Source organism: Pan troglodytes, chromosome 10, assembly GCF_028858775.2.
Source record: "Pan troglodytes isolate AG18354 chromosome 10, NHGRI_mPanTro3-v2.0_pri, whole genome shotgun sequence".
Lineage (NCBI taxonomy): Eukaryota > Metazoa > Chordata > Mammalia > Primates > Hominidae > Pan > Pan troglodytes.
In genome coordinates, this window is record NC_072408.2 from 110,672,279 (window position 1) to 110,688,615 (window position 16,337).

Consider the following 16,337-nt stretch of genomic DNA (forward strand, 5'->3'; position numbering starts at 1 on the left):
GAATCCCCAGGCTTCTGAGCAGGGCTGGAGCCAAAGAAGTATTACAAGAGTTACCCCTGATGAGTAACCCCAGACCTCCCTGCCACTGGTAGGGGCACTTTTGGCGGGGAGACAGGAAGACACACTTCTTGAAACATTTCATAAAAACTTACTTTTTACTATCTCTCTGGGGAAAAAAATAGCAAATCCGCTAAAAATTCCATAACTTCTCCAACCAGCATGTTTTTCTGGCCAAACAAGCTTTTCCTGATATTTAAGCACTCTCGAAGTTTCATTTTTGCAAGAGAGGTATTTCCAGCAACGAACCTGAAAATAAAAACACATGTGCATTTTTTACTGGGCATGTTGGTTACATTCATTGTGCAATCAAACATAATTCTCATAAACATATTGGATTTTATATAAAAAATCTGTCCTGGAAAATATAAAAAAGAGCAATTTATAATAGCAGCGAGGCAAGAACTTCAAAGTGATTTATAAGAAATTTGCACATCTTTATAAAGAAACTAGAGAGCTGGGTGTGGTGGCTGCTGCCTGTAATCCCAGTTACTCAGGAAGCTGATGCAGGAGGATTGCTTGAGGCCAGGAGTTCAAGATCAGCCTGGGCAACATAGCAAGACCCCATCTCTAAAAAAATAATAAATAAATAAATAAGCCAGGCATGGTAGTGCATACCTGTAGTCCCAGCTACTTGGGAGGCTAAGGCAAGAGGATCGCTTGAGCCCTGTTCAGTGAGCTATGATTGCACCACTGCACACAAGCCTGGGTGACAGAGCAAGATCCCTGACTCTTAAAAAAAAAATTTAAAAACTAGAGCACTATTTTCACCCTCAGCACTACTGACATTTAGGCTGGATAAATCTTTGTTGTGGGGGGCTGTCCTGTGCATTGTGTGATGTTTAGCAGCATCCCTGGCCCCTACGTACTAGATGCCAATAATAATCCCCCAAGACATGACAACAAAAATGTCTGCAGGCATTGCCAAAAGTCCCCTAGGTGGGAAAGGGCCCAAAATTGCCCCGGCTGAGAACCACTAAGCTAGAGAATAAAAACGTTAACCATCAGCATTTCTTAACTAAATCAGTTAGGAAACGGATGAACAGGTATAGGTTAAATATCTTAATTGAAAGAATAAAAGCTAGTACAGAAAACAAAAAAAAAATTTTTAATACATGTTTACATTAGAACACCTTCGATGTATTTCATGGTAGCTTGATCACGGGGATTATTATCCAGTAAGTTGGAAATTTCAGTTGCATATTCCAAAATGTGGTTTTCTTTTAAGTATTCTTCAGATGCTGACTTTGCCAGATTTGTTCAAAACTCTGACTGCAGGGAATAAATTGGCAAAGAATATAATGCTTAAGGGTTTTCTTTTTTCCACAAAAGAATTAAGATGTCAATAGGCATGGCATTTAATATCATTTCATCACTGGCAATAGGCAGGTTTTTCTTAATAAATCCACTACTGACACATACTGCATGGAGGTTGGTTTTCACGTGACATGTTTGTGTATGCACAACAGTTTAGAGCCAAGGAGCCAAGACAATAGATTGAAACCAAATTCTGAGTTTATTTGCAAATGAACAGGTCAGAAATAGAGTGAAAATATGGATACAATGAAGCCAAGGTAACTGAGCCCTACAGAAGGCAGCCAGTACAGTCCTGCAATAAGACACAATAAAACTATACAGCCTTATAACAAGAAGCACACGAATGAGTCTCACAAACCCAATTAATAAATAATGGGTTGTACCTAGATATGCACTGCCTTGGGAATGCACTCTCTGCAAAGGCCCCGTAATTTTGTTCCTTTATTGAGAGTTAAATATTTTGACAATAATACAGACTCCTAAAGAGTAGAAAATGGTTTTTAAGCCACACTTTGTTATGGGAAGAGAAAAAAAAAATTGTTTGGGCTGAATTGAGTTCCCTCAAAATTTGTATGTTGAAGTCCTAACCCCTAGTATCTCAGAATGTGATAGTATTTGCAAATAAGGTCCTTAAAGAAGTAAGTTAAAATGAGGTCATTAGGGTGGGCCCTAATCCAATATGATGGGTATCCTTAGAAGAAAAGGAGATAAGGATGGACACACATACATACATATGCCGAGAAAAAACCATATGAGGACACAGGGAGAAGGCAGTCATCTGCAAGCCAAAGAGAGAGGTCTAAGGAGAAAAACAAAACAAAACAAAAAAACCCTGCTGACACCTTGACCTTGGACTTCTGGCCTCCAGAACTTTGAGAAATGAGTTGCTATTGTTTATGCCACCCAGGCTGCAGTCCACTGATTGTTATGGCAGCTCTAGCAGACTCACAGAATAATGTTCCAAGAAGGTGTTATTAGAGCATTGCTGGCAGCACAGAAGAGCAGATTTAACTCCTTGTGCTATGGAATTCAGGCTTCATTAAGAAGGATTAGCATTAAGCTATCAAGTAGCATCTCTTGCCATCATCAGTAGTGCCTAATTCATTGCCCAATGCCCACTGTAGGCTTCTCTGTCTTCCTCCACCCAAGGCCTCATGCCTTGCTCTTGGACACCAGGGCAGGACAGTCATGTAACTGGTCTCTCTGTGTCCACTCTTACCCAACATGTAATCCATTCTCCATGCAGCAGCAAAAGTGTTCTCAAGACAGAAATCAGAGGTGTCATCCCCACCCTAAGTCCCCGCAATGGCTTCCTTTTGCACTTAGAATAAAATCTAAATGCCTGCCTGAGGCCCGAAGCCCAAGACCCTGCACAATCAGGGTCCAGCTGCCTCCTGCTCTTTGCTCACTGAGGCTTCCTTCCACTTCTAGGACAGGCCCAGCCCTCCCCCATCTCATGCTCTTCCCTCTACCAGGACTGCCCCCTCTCTCACCACATGTGGCTCCAATAGTCCACTGGGTCTCAGCTTCACTGTCTCCTCCCCAAAGAGGCATCTTGATCTGCCTTTCACAAATATTCCCCCCACCAACACACACACACACCAATGCTCTAGCTCTATTTCTTGTTTGCATTTATGACAGCTTGCAATCATTTCACGGGTTGGCTCACTTCTATTTTCTGTGGCACCTCCTTTAGAGGGTAGAGTTGGTGCTCCTGTCTAGACCACTTTTCTGGACTCAGCATAGCACCTGGTGCATGCAGGCACTCGGTAAACAGCTCTTGAGTGCGTGAATGCTGGTCAGGGTGGAATCCTCATTCCCACCTCTTCATCTGCTTGCTCAAGCCATAAGCCCACACCTAACCCTTGTCAGGGGACCAGAACTACAGCATGCTCCTATCAAAGCTGCCACAAATGACTTCCTGGCATCCCATTTCACCAGGTCCCCGCTCCCCTACCCCTGCTGATTTGGTCTCCTTGGAAAATTAACACATATATATACCAAGCCATGGTGGCCTGACCCCTTGAAACTCTGCATTTTGGACTCTTCAGCTGCCTCTGGAGGGCCAGGCCCAGCTCCCACATAAGTGGCCCTGATTGCCACTGTGCCACATAAGTGGCCCTGATTGCCACCAAGGTCCCAGCATACCTGTGACCAGGCTTGCCTGCATTAGGACAACAACGTGGAAGCTAGACTCTATATACCAAGGATTAGAGCTTCATAAATGTCTAGAAGAAATTCTGTACAACAAGGAGTTGCCCAGACATGCTCTGGGGTCAGACAGCCTAGCTTGGACTCTCAGCTTCAGATTGATAGCTTCAGGAGCTGATGTAGTTTAAGTTATTTAATCTCTCTGACATTCAGCTATACATGCTGTATGAGGTATGTTTGAGGATAAAAGAGATCATCAGCATAAAGCACACAGCAAGCACTCAATGAATGATAACTATCACTACCAAAGTGAACTTGCAGATGAGAAACTTAGAGAGGGTAAGTAGCTTGCCCAAGGCGACATTTGATCTTCTAGCCATGGGACAGAATTGCCCGAGGCGACCTTTGATCTTCTAGCCATGGGGCAGATTTCAGAAACAGCTGCAATTCTCTACACTAGTCCTTACCCAACTACATTTTGCCATGCTATGCTACTCTGTACTTCCTCCTATCAAGAGGTAGAAACAGCCTGGTGACTTGCTTTGGCCAAATGAATGCGATGGAAAGAGGCATTGTACCAGTTCTGAGCCTAAGTCTAGGCTTCTGCTCTCCCTCTTGGAATCCTGTGAGCTGCCAAGTGAGGAGGACCAGGCTGTCCTCCTGGAGGATGAGGAACACATGGTCCAGCCACCACTGTCATCCCAGCCAGACAACCACCAGACAACTAAGTAAGGTTGGACCAGCCAGCCCCATCAGCCCTGCCAGCTGACCTCAGATGCTTGCCCGGGCCAAGCCCAAATCTGTTGAGCCCATCCTGGACCAGTAGAATCCCCCAGCTGACCTACAGGCTCATGGCAAATATAAACATTGTTTTAAGCCACAGAGTTTTGGGATGGTTTTTTATGCAACAAAATCTAATTGATACAGCCATGTAAGTGTGACACACGTCTAGAGACCTCTAGTATGACTGTAAATGAGTGAGTCAAAATTTCTTAATACCTTAATCCGCTAAACATTCTTTGTCTCTGCTATATCAGTGGTATCACAGTGGCCTCAGGCATCAAATACTGGAGAATAAAACATTGGCTGCCATTCATCAATTAGTACCTACTTATGTGCCAGGCACCATTCTCTGTGCTTTCCAGCTTTTAGTCTCACAACAATATGTAATGTGGATGCTATTTTTATCCCTACCTTATAAATATAAAAACTGTGACCCAGAAAGTTTAAGTAATGTCTCTAAAGGCACAGAGAGCTAATAAGTGAAGAAAAGGGGTTTAAACCCAGAAAAGCTGGTTTCAGAGTTGAACCATGATGCCCCCACCTTACTGCTTGAAGCTTCCTTCTCTGAAGCTCACCCTAACACACAATGACATTCTAGTAGGGTGGTCCATCAGAATCAGGAACACTTTATGTTCAATCCTCACATACCCACCAGCCCTCCAAAAACACCAAGTAGACTGGGCACCGTGGCTCATGCCTGTAATCCCAGCACTTTGGGAGGCTGAGGCAGGCAGATCACCTGAGGACAGGAGTTCGAAACCAGCCTGGCCAACATGGCGAAACCCCAACTATACTAAAAATACAAAAATTAGCCGGGCATAGTGGTGAGCGCCGGTAATCCCAGCAACTTGGGAGGCTGAGGCAGGAGAATCTCTTGAACCCAGAAGGCGGAGCTTGCAGTGAGCCAAGATCGCACCACTGTGCTCCAGCCTGGGTGACAGAGCGAGACTCTGTCTCAAAAACTAGACAAAACAAGACAAAAACACCAAGTAAACAAAACACACACATCCATTTCCTTTTTCTCACAGGTGGGAAGAGTCCAGGAGGAGATTGACTCTGTGACACACGAGAGACTGTTCCCTCTGCATGTGCCCACCGTACCTTTCTGCTTCACCAAGTCCCGGCTGTCTTCTAAGTCACTGAGTGAAAGACGCAGCATGCTTGACCATGCTTTCTGGAAATACTGGAACTCTTCCTGAGTCATTCCAGTTTCAAGATACAGTTCTCCAATAGCATTCTGTACTTTGAGAAGCATGTCTGTCATGGACTGGCTCTGTACAAAATGAAAAGGGAACCACCCCTAAGAAAACACAGCATTAGGATACATACAGATACCAGATACCTACCCAACAAAGGCTTACTCATAATGACATTGAAAAAGACTGTATGCTTTACATCATTTCTTAGGAAATTCTAAATATATATATAAGATAATGGTTATGGTGAAAGAAGTATTGGGAGGCATTGCAAATCCAGTTAATGTTTGTATTTTTAGTAGAGACAGGGTTTCACTGTGGTTGGCCAGGCTAGTATCGAACTCCTGACCTCAAGTGATCCGTCTGCCTTGGCCTCCCAAAGTGCTGGGATTACAGGCATGAGCCACCGTGCCCAGTGGAAATAAAAAATTTTAAAGAATAACGTGACAATGTCTTGCATGTGTTAAAGATTTCAGAGGAGGTGGTATCCAGAATTCAAATGAATAGCTGTGAACACTGCTTGAATTCAAATGTGACCAGAGAGCAGCTAACTTTATGTTTGACACATTTGTGCACAGAGACTTGAATTTAAATTCCCCTTACTGGTCTAGCATATTTATTTCAGGATGTAGGGGCCAAGGAAAAACTTATCCTTTACCCTCTGAAGTTTCGCCGAAAAAATCAACTGACAAAAGGCAGATTAATAGGAGAAATGGCATACACATTTGTTAGCACGCACAGTGGGGAATTATAGAATACAGACGTTTTAATACCGTGCCTCTCAGGAGAAGGGAGATGGGGAAGTAAAGATAATTTTGGGGGGGTAGTAAATTATTTTTAGGGGAATTCAATGACCCAACGCACCACCATGCTCAGCTAATTTTTGTACTTTTAGTAGAGATGGGGTTTCACCATGTTGGCCAGGCTGGTCTTGAACTCCTGACCTCAAGTGATCCATCTACCTCAGCCTCCCTAAGTGCTGGGATTACAGGCATGAGCCACCACACCCAGCCCCAGAGATCAATTTTTAATAAACATATCACCTAAATCAGGGTTTCTCAACCTGGGCACCACTGGCATTTTGGGCAGGATAACCCTGCGCTGTGAGGAACTATGCTCTATGGGATGTTCAGCAGCACCTCTGGCCTACCCACTGGATGCCAGTAGCAACTCTCCCCCAAGCTATGACAACCAAAAATGTCTCCAGCCCTGCCAAATGTTCCCTGGGGACCAAAATTGTCCCCTAGTTGAAAACCACTGGATTAAATTTTAAAATGACCTTATCTGAAGAAATTATAAAAGCAGTACAGTACAGAATGCATATATCACAAATAACAAGCTCTTTCCCCTCAAGAATGTTAGTTTGCTATAACAAGCAACGACCACCCAAAAAGAATGTCAGGTACATAACAATGCATTTCTCAGAACAGATTTCTGTTTTTAAGTGATGTACGACTATATTTACATAGCATTAATATTCTTTACTAGCTCTTAAGACAGTTTGTAATTATATATTGATTTGAATAATCATTGGACTAATGTCTTATTAATAGTTATTTCTCCCAAATGACTGCAAGCTGCCTGAGGGGAGAAATCATGTTTGATTCTTGCTATTGTATCCCTGGAGCTCGGTTATGTATGATGAAGCCTCTATAAATATTTTGATCTCCATTTACACAGCATTAGAGAGGTTCAGTTACCACTTCAAAAGCGAAGTAATGTTAAAAATGAAATATGCCAAACTTGATTTGTATTAAAAATAACCTGTTAGAAACCAAAAAAAAAAAAAGAATGGCAGGCACATATTTCAAAGAAGTTGTTATTGCCCCAAATAGTCATAAAACCTCTTTTGGAAGTGCCTTCAGAGCCTAAAAACATTCTTTTAATAGTCTTCACGGTGGCTAGTCCCAAAGAACTTCTGCAAAAATATTTTGAAGATAGAATCATAAGATTGATGCCTCCAGAAGGAGCACTCTGAAGTGGGAAGTTCTCTTAAAAGCTTAAATCAAACTCCCTTATATTTCTCACCTAGGCCTCATTTGCTTCATTACTCAAAGACAGTAACAACAAAATAGCTACTATACTTAAGATCCTACTGTGTGCCAGACATTATGTGAAGTGCTTTATGCACCTTCTTACTTGACCGTGTTAACAGTCCCTTGAGATAGATATTAGAATCCTCAAAAATGAGAACTCACCAAAGCACAGGTTAAAATTCCTACCAAGATCACACAAGCAGAAAGTGGCAAAACTGGGATTGAAATCTGGGTCAGTATGAAAACAGCCCATGCTCTGTTCACAATTGCATGCCACCTTCTAAGGGCATGGAGGAACCTGCCAGTTCAAATTGATTTATAGATTCACTTCTGACAGTTATTAAGCACCCACAGGCTATAATATGCCATGGAGGAACAAAAATTGATAAACAAACATGGTCTCTGCCATAAAAGGACTTTCATTGCTGAGTCTTTAAAGTCTCTTTACTAGAACTCCTTCTAGAAAGACATATGTTGATGGCGACGAGGGCAGTGTTTTATGAAAGTTTAAAGGTCTTTGTTTTAAAATAAAAACAGCTTTGTCTTGAGTTAGACTACCCTAAATCCACAAATTCTACTAAAATCAGTGAAAGTTAACACTTAAAAAAAAAAAATAGCAGTTAGGCCAGGAGTGGTGACTCACACCTATAATCCTAGCACTTTGGAAGTCCAAGATGGGAGGATGGCTTGAGTTCAGAAGTTTGAGACCAGCCTAAGCAACGTAGCAAAATCCTGTCTCTCCAAAAAATTGAAAAACTAGCCAGGCGTGGTAGGGCACCCCTGTGGTCCCAGCTACTTGGGAGACTTAGGTGGGATGACTGATTAAGCCGGGAAGGTTGAGGCTGCAGTGAGCCATGATCACACCACTGCACTCCAGCCTGGATGACAGAGCAAGACCCTGTCCCCCCAGAAAATAAACTTACATTAAATAAAATAGTAGTTAAATGTCATCATAAGCATATAGTTGTTATGAGTTATGTTATGTTATGTTATGAGTTATGTTATGAGTGATGCTTTCATTGTAGTCAACAAAGCCAAAAGTTCATATTTCAGAAAAAGCAAATCAATATAGGGCCAAGACATCAATCAACCTTCCCCAATATCTCTTTTTTTTTTAGATGGAGTCTTGCTCTGTCGCCAGGCTGGAGTGCAGTGGAGCGATCTTGGCTCACTGCAACCTCCGCCTCCCAGGTTCAGGTTCAAGCGATTGTCCTTGCTTCAGCCTCCCAAGTAACTGGGACTACAGGTGCGCGCCACCATGCCCAGCTAATTTTTGTATTTTTAGTAGAGATGGGGTTTCACCATGTTGGCCAGGATGGTCTCAATCTCTTGACCTCATGATCCGCCTGCCTTGGCCCCCCAAAATGCTGGGATTACCAGCGTGAGCCACTGTGCCTGGCCTCCCAACATCTTTATGAAACTTATAACCAAGTCTTTGGCTAGTCTTTTATTAATTCACTTCAATCTAGCAGTGTATTTCCATTTTTGCTTCACGAACATTTCTTTTTTTTCCCAAAGTGTCACCTATCAGCACTCATTCATTCTATAATGATTCCTATCTACTTATTGTTTGTTGTCATTAATGTGCAGTTCGGGCATGGGTTAAAATCATAGCTTCCTCATTGGCGAACAAAATGGATTCCTCTATGGCATTAAATTAATTTTACATGAACAAAGGTAAATAATATCTGAAAATATCTAACACAAAAGGAATAAAGTTTGAAGGAGTTAAAATATACTCTCAGTTTACCTGTACTAACATGTCCTCAACACTCAAGAACAACTCTTCTGCTTCATTGGTCTTGCCCATAAACTTCAAAAAACTCCCAATAAAGAACATTAAACGACACTTGTCAAGGACAGTAAGTTCAATAAGCCTGCATTGCAGCACTAGAATGGAAAGAAAAGTAAATAATCCCACAGCATGTTTGGAAAAGAACAAAGAGTACCCATTGCTTAATCTTAATATTGATATAGAAGTTAAATGCATTAGCCATAGTTCAGGTTCTCTCTCAAGGGTTCAGCACTTTGCTTGTATTAAGATTTACATATAATGCCAAACAGTTTATACTATGACATGAAAAATAACTAATAATCTTTGTATGTAAACGTTGAAAACTAGTCAAAAAAGAGTATTTATAGCTCAATCCATGCATTGCTCTAATTTGTATTTTGGGGTGATTTTCAGATAAGAAGAAAAAGATATTTAAATTTCTTACACCATTCTGCCCTCTGTTGCAACTATCTTGAACTGCTGGCTTTAACAGAAAGAAAATCCTAAAAGAACAAAATAAGGAGACATACAGTGTGTGTGTGTGTGTGTGTGTGTGTGTGTGTGTGTGTGTGTGTGTGTGTGTAGTTATACCTTATACACATATGAAAACAGAATTTTTTAACTTAAAGACCCAATTAAATACATGGTGCTGCAAAGCTTCATTTTTAGAATTTCCTTTTCCATATGTTCCAGTACCTAAATGTCTACATTTGTTCATTTGTTAAAATTATGGCATTTAATATGTTTGACATAAATATATTCTTTGCTCCTCATCTGTTCCTTTGCTCACGTTGAAGTCACCTCAGCCTTGACTGTTCTCCTGCTTTCTTTCTGCCTGTTTTTCCATGGATCACATTCCACAACCCTCAGCTTTGTAGGGAGGCTGGAGCTATGGTGCTTCAAGTCAAAAAGCAAAAACTAAAACACAGACAAGGGAGACAGAATGCTGAGAGCCAGAGTCCAGGACGTTTGTGCAAAGTGGCCGTTCAAGCAATGGGGCCTGGGGTGGGAATGAGAACTTAGAGGAAGAAGCAAGAGATGGAGCCTCCGAGTCAGGAGGAGCTGCTTGGAGCAGGCAAACAAGGATGCCTAGACAAACAGTGCAGGGATGGGCTCCTGCCCAGGGTGAGGCTTCTGCACATCCAGGAGGACTTTGCTTCCAGATTCCTGACAAGGGCTCAGGTTGAAATGGATGATGTCCATCACTGCATTTAATACTCAATTCAACAATCTCCTTTGCCTTAAGAAACCCTTATTCATAAACCCTTCCTCTTACCCTACCACATGCTCACATTCACTGACTTAGCACCAATGTAGAGTCTGAGAAGACAAACATAATTTTTCTCATTATAAAACTAATATATGTTTGTTATAGAAAACTTAGAAAATATAGAAAACTATAATTAAGAAATTTAAAAACCTATAATTGCATCAAAGGTAATCTTTAAGATATTGCTATATGACTTCTAATCTTTTGTGTGTACCATATAACACAAACACACACACACATATACACCTTTTTAAAATTAAAATTGGGATCATCCTACACCTAATGTAGATGTGCTAGATACTGGATACATATCAAACATAATACAATCAATCATTTCTGCTCTCATGGTACTTAAAATCTATCATAAACATAATGTGAACAATTTTCCATATCCTTAAATATTCTTTGAGAGCATACATACTTAAGACCAGATTTTATTCCATTTACAGATTATCATTAGTCAATTTTTCACTATTATAAGATGCTACCTAATGAGAATTATTCACAGAAATGTTTGTAAACACCCGATTATTTCCTTAGAACAATTTTTAGAAATTGAAAATCACAGTAGATTCGTATTTTTAAGGCTTTGATACATATTGCCAAATTACTCCCCAGAAAGATTGTCCCAATATAAATTCTTACCTGTATCATGTAAAAGTACCTATTTTCTCACATCTTTACCAATATTATTATTGTTTATAAAAATCCTTGTAAAAAATAATTGCCAGTTTGGTACCTGAAAATATAGCATCCTACTGTTGTTGGGTTTTTGTTTGTTTGTTTGTTTGTTTTTTGGAGATGGAGTCTCACTCTGTTGCCCAGGCTGGAGTGCAGTGGCACGATCTCAGCTCATTGCAACCTCCGCCTCCTGGGTTCAAGCAATTCTCCTGCCTCAACCTCCTGAGTAGCTGGGACTACAGGTGCACACCGCCATGCCCAGCTAATTTTTTGTATTTTAGTAGAGACGGGGTTTCACCATGTTGCCCAGGCTGGTCTCGAACTCCTGAGCTCAGGGAATCCGCCCACCTGGGCCTCCCAAAGTGCTAGGATTACAGATGTGAGCCACTGCGCCTGGCCCCTACTGTTGTTTTAATTTGCATTTATTTGATTACTAGTGAAATAGAATATTTTAACATATTTATTAACAATTTATACTGTTTTTCATCAACTCTAACATGCCTCAATTGCAAGACGCATCCTTACTTCAGAAATGTTTAGTTTGAGAAAGTATGCATCTTAGAACCAATAGAATCTGGTATTTCTTCTTTAGTGAATTCATTTCTTCAGCAATCATTTCCTGAGCACCATGGGCACTTGTCAAGGACCAGGCAGAGTCCTGGGGGGAGTAGACAAAAGAGGAGTCAAAGCAGGCCCAGGCCTTGCTTTTTGGGCTGTCAAAATAATAAGGAAGACAGACCATCTCATAATCATACAAGTAGATACAAAATTAAAACTATGAAAATAATCATGAATGAGACGGTAATATAAACTGGGGAAGGTTTCTCCAGAAAAGTGACAATTCAACTGAGCATTAAAGAAAGAACAGAAAGTTTTGAAGCAAAATGGTGAGGGAGAATGTGGGAAATTCTGGGCAGAGAGAACAGCATGTCCAAAGGCTCTAGGGCAGGAAAAAGTGTGGAGTCTAGAAAATTGAAAGGAGAAGACTGAAGAGTAGAGACAACAAGGGCATTTGATTCAAGGGAAGGATAAAGATATAGAAAGATGCCAGTCAGCACCCACCCCATGCCCAGTGCTGCTCCAGACACAGGAGACATGGCGATAAACCCGAGAGGAAGGGGCCTACTCTCAAGGACCTGACTGCCAGTGGCTGGAAGGCCTACGGGCAGGGAAGCAGGAACAGATTTTTTTTTTAAAGTAAAGAAGACAATGTCAGGTAGCAGTAAAAGTTACACAAAAAATTAAGATACATTAGCATGATCAAGAATGGCTAAACGTAACATTATATTGAGGAAGCCACTGTGAGAAAGTCATGCTTCAGCTCAGATCTGAATAAACAGAAAAAACTGGTGCTACAAATATCAATAATACAAAGAGCATTTTTGGCAGAAGTTAACAGTGGGTGCCAAGGCCCAAAGGGAAATGTACTTGAAGGACAAAAAGAAGGCCAATGTGGCTGGCATCTAGAGGTTAAGAAGAAAAATCGTAAAAGGTGATGTTACCCAGGCATGCAGTGGCCAAGTTATATAAGGTATTGTAGGTTAGGCTGAGAAGTTAAATTGTATCATAAGCACAACTGCAGCCCATTGGAGTGGCCTTAATCTGGGAAGTGACATGATTTGGTCTATATTCTTAAGACCTAATTCTGGCTATTGCACAGACAATACACTTCACAGGAACAAAAACTAAAGTAGGAAGACCAGTAAGTAGGCTATTACAATAGGCCAGGTGAGAGATAATAATGGTGGCATGGACTCACTAGAGTGATGCCAGTGAAAGGGATATCCCTTCTCACCACTTCTATTTAATATCATACTAGGAGTACTACCTAGTACAATAAGACAAGAAAAGGAAATAAAAGGTATACATAGTGAGAAGGAAGAAATAAAACTGTCTTTGTTCACAAATGCTGTAATTGTTTATGTAGAAAATCCCAAAGAATCAACAACTCCTGGAAATAACAAGTAATGTATAGTAGGGTTGCAAGATTCAAGGTTAACACACAAGTCAATTGCTTTCCAATACACCAGCAATAAACATTAGAATTAGAAATTAAAAACACAATGCCATTTGTAATAGCACCGAAAGAAAATAAAATGGGCATAAATCTAACAAATTTAGAATCTATATGCAGAAAACCACAAAACTCTAATGAAAGAAGCCAAAGAAGATCTAAATAAATGAGTAAGTATTCCACGGTGATGGACTGGAACACTCAATATTGTTTAGATGACAATTCAGTACTTGACCTATAGATTCAATGCACTTCCAATCAAAATCCCAGCAAGCTATTATGTAAATACTGACAAATTAATTCTAATGTCTATATGAAAAGGCAAAAGACCCCTAATAGCTATGTTAGCTCCCTAGGACTGCTATAAGAAATTACCACAAACAGGGTGGCTTAAAATAACAGATTATTCTCTTACAGTTCTGGAGGCTAAGTCCAAAACCAAGGTATTAGCAAGGCCATGCTCTCTCTGAAGGCTTCAGGGAAGAATCCTTCCTTGCCTCTCTTCAGCTTCTGGTGACTCTGTGAAATCCTTGGTGTTCCTCGGCTTGTAGATGCATTATTCCAATCTCCGCCCTTGTCTTAATGTGGTGCTCTCTTCTCTGTGTGCCTATGTTCAAAATTCTCTCTCTTATAAGAACTCTAGTCATTGGATTAGGGACCATCATAACACAGTATGATTTAATCTTAACTTGATTAGATCTGAAAATACCCTATTTCCAAGTAAGGTTAGATTCCAAATAAGGTTAAATAAGGAGGTTAGGAATTGAACATATCTTTTTTGGAAGACACAATTGTATCCACTACAATAGCCAGCATGGTACTGAAAAAGAACAAAATTAAAACATGACTACTATCCAACTTCAAAACTTACTACATAGCTACATTAATAAAGATAGCATGGTATTAGTGTAAAAAATAGACACATCAACCAATGGAACAGACTAGAGAGCCCAGAAATAAAGCCACACACCTACCACCATCTGATCTTCGACAAAGTTGACAAAAACATGCAATGGGAAAAGGATTCCCTATTCAATAAATGGTGCTGGGATAACTGGCTAGCCATATGCAGAAGATTGAAACTAGACCCCTTCCGTATAACATATATAAAAATCAACTCAAAATAGACTAAAGACTTAAATGTAAAACCTGAAACTATAAAAGCCCTAGAAGATAACCTAGGAAATACCTTTCTGGACATAGGCTCTGGCAAAGATTTCATGATGAAGACACCAAAAGCAATTGTAACAAAAACAAAAATTGACAGTGGGAACTAATTAAACTAAAGATCTCTTGCACAGCAAAAGAAACCATCAACAGAATAAAGAGACAACATACAGAATAAGAGAAAATATTTGCAAACTATCCATCTGACAAAGGTCCAATATCCAGAATCTATAAGGCACTTAAACAAATTAACAAGCAAAAAACAAACAACCCCAATAAAAAGTGGGCAAAGGACCTGCACAGACACTTTTCAAAAGAAGACATACATGCAGCCAACAAACATATGAATAAATGCTCATCATCAGTAATCACTAGAGAAATGCAAATCAAAACCACAATGAGATATCATCTTACACCAGTCAGAAGGGCTATAAAAGTCAAAAAATAACAGATGGTGGCAAGGTTGCAGAGAAAAGGGAAGGCTCATACATTGCTGGTGGGAGTGTATATTAGTTCAGCCATTGTGGAAAGCAGTTTGGCAATTTCTCAAAGAACTTAGAATTACCATTTGACCCAGCAATCCCATTATTGAGTATATCCCAAAGGAATATAAATCATTCTACATAAAGACACATGCACGTGTATGTTCACTGCAGCACTATTCACAATAGCAAAGACATGAAATCAACCTAAATGCCCATCAGTGGTAGGTTAGATAAAGAAAATATGGGTCTGGATACAGTAGCTCATCCCTGTAATCCCAGCACTTTGGGAGGCTGATGCAGGTGGGTCACTTGAGGTCAGGAATTCGAGAGCACCCTGGCCAACATGGCAAAACCCCATCTCTACTAAAAATACAAAAATTAGCCGAGTGTGGTGGTGCACACCTATAGTCCCAGCTACTCAGGAGGCTGAGGCATGAGAATCACTTGAACCCAGGAGGGAGAGGTTCCAGTGAGCCACGATCACGCCACTGCACTCCAGCCTGGGCAACAGAGCAAGACGCTGTCTCAAAAAGAAAAAGAAAATATGGTATATTCACAATTTGGAATATAATGCAGCCATAAAAAAAGAATAAGATCGTGTCCTTTGCAGGAACATGGAGGGAACTGGAGTTCATTATGCTAAGCAAACTAATGCAGGAACGGAAAACCAAATACTGCATGTTCTCACTTATAAGTGGGAGCTAAACATTGAGTACACATGAACACAACAAATGCACACACAACGAACAACAGACACTGGGGCCTACCTGAAGCTGGAGTGTAGGAGGAGGGTGAAGATCAAAAAACTACCTATTAAGTACTATGCTTATTACCTAGGGGATGAAATAATCTGTACACCAAACCCCCATGATATGCAATTTACCTATATAGTGAACTGCGCATGTACCTCTGAACTTAAAATAAAGTTTATTTAAAAATGGTAAAAAGATTTGAACAGACAATTCACCAAAGAGGATGTACAGGTAGCAAGTAAGTATACATAAAGATGCTCAACATCATTTGTTACTAGGCAATTGCATATTAAACCAGTAATGAGATACCACTATACACCTATTAGAATGGCCCAAATCCAAAAAACTGACAAAACCAAATGCTGATGAGGATGCAGAGCAACAGGAACTCCCATTCATTGCTGGAGAAAATGTAAAATTTTGCAGCCATTGTGAAAGACAATTTGACAGTTTCTTACAAAACTAAGTATGTTCTTACCATACGATCCAGCAAGTGTACTCCCAGATATTTACCCAATTGATTTGAAAACTTGTGGCCACACAAAAACTTGGATGTAAATGTTTATAGCAGGTTTATTCATAATCACCAATAACTGAAATTATCCAAAATGTCCTTCAACAAGTGAATGAATAAACAAACTGTGGTAAATCCAT

The 16,337-nt window shown here is 40.4% G+C and overlaps 1 protein-coding gene across 1 annotated transcript in view; it reads right to left on the reverse strand.

The window, feature by feature from the left end:
- TTC41 (tetratricopeptide repeat domain 41) overlaps positions 1–16,337 on the reverse strand; it is a 71,792-nt gene that overhangs the window by 17,206 nt on the left and 38,249 nt on the right. Inside the window, 5 exon segments of the mRNA XM_016924071.4 lie at positions 153–178; positions 180–306; positions 1,181–1,323; positions 5,405–5,581; positions 9,291–9,430. Of these exon segments, the coding sequence (XP_016779560.3) occupies positions 153–178; positions 180–306; positions 1,181–1,323; positions 5,405–5,581; positions 9,291–9,430 (613 nt within the window).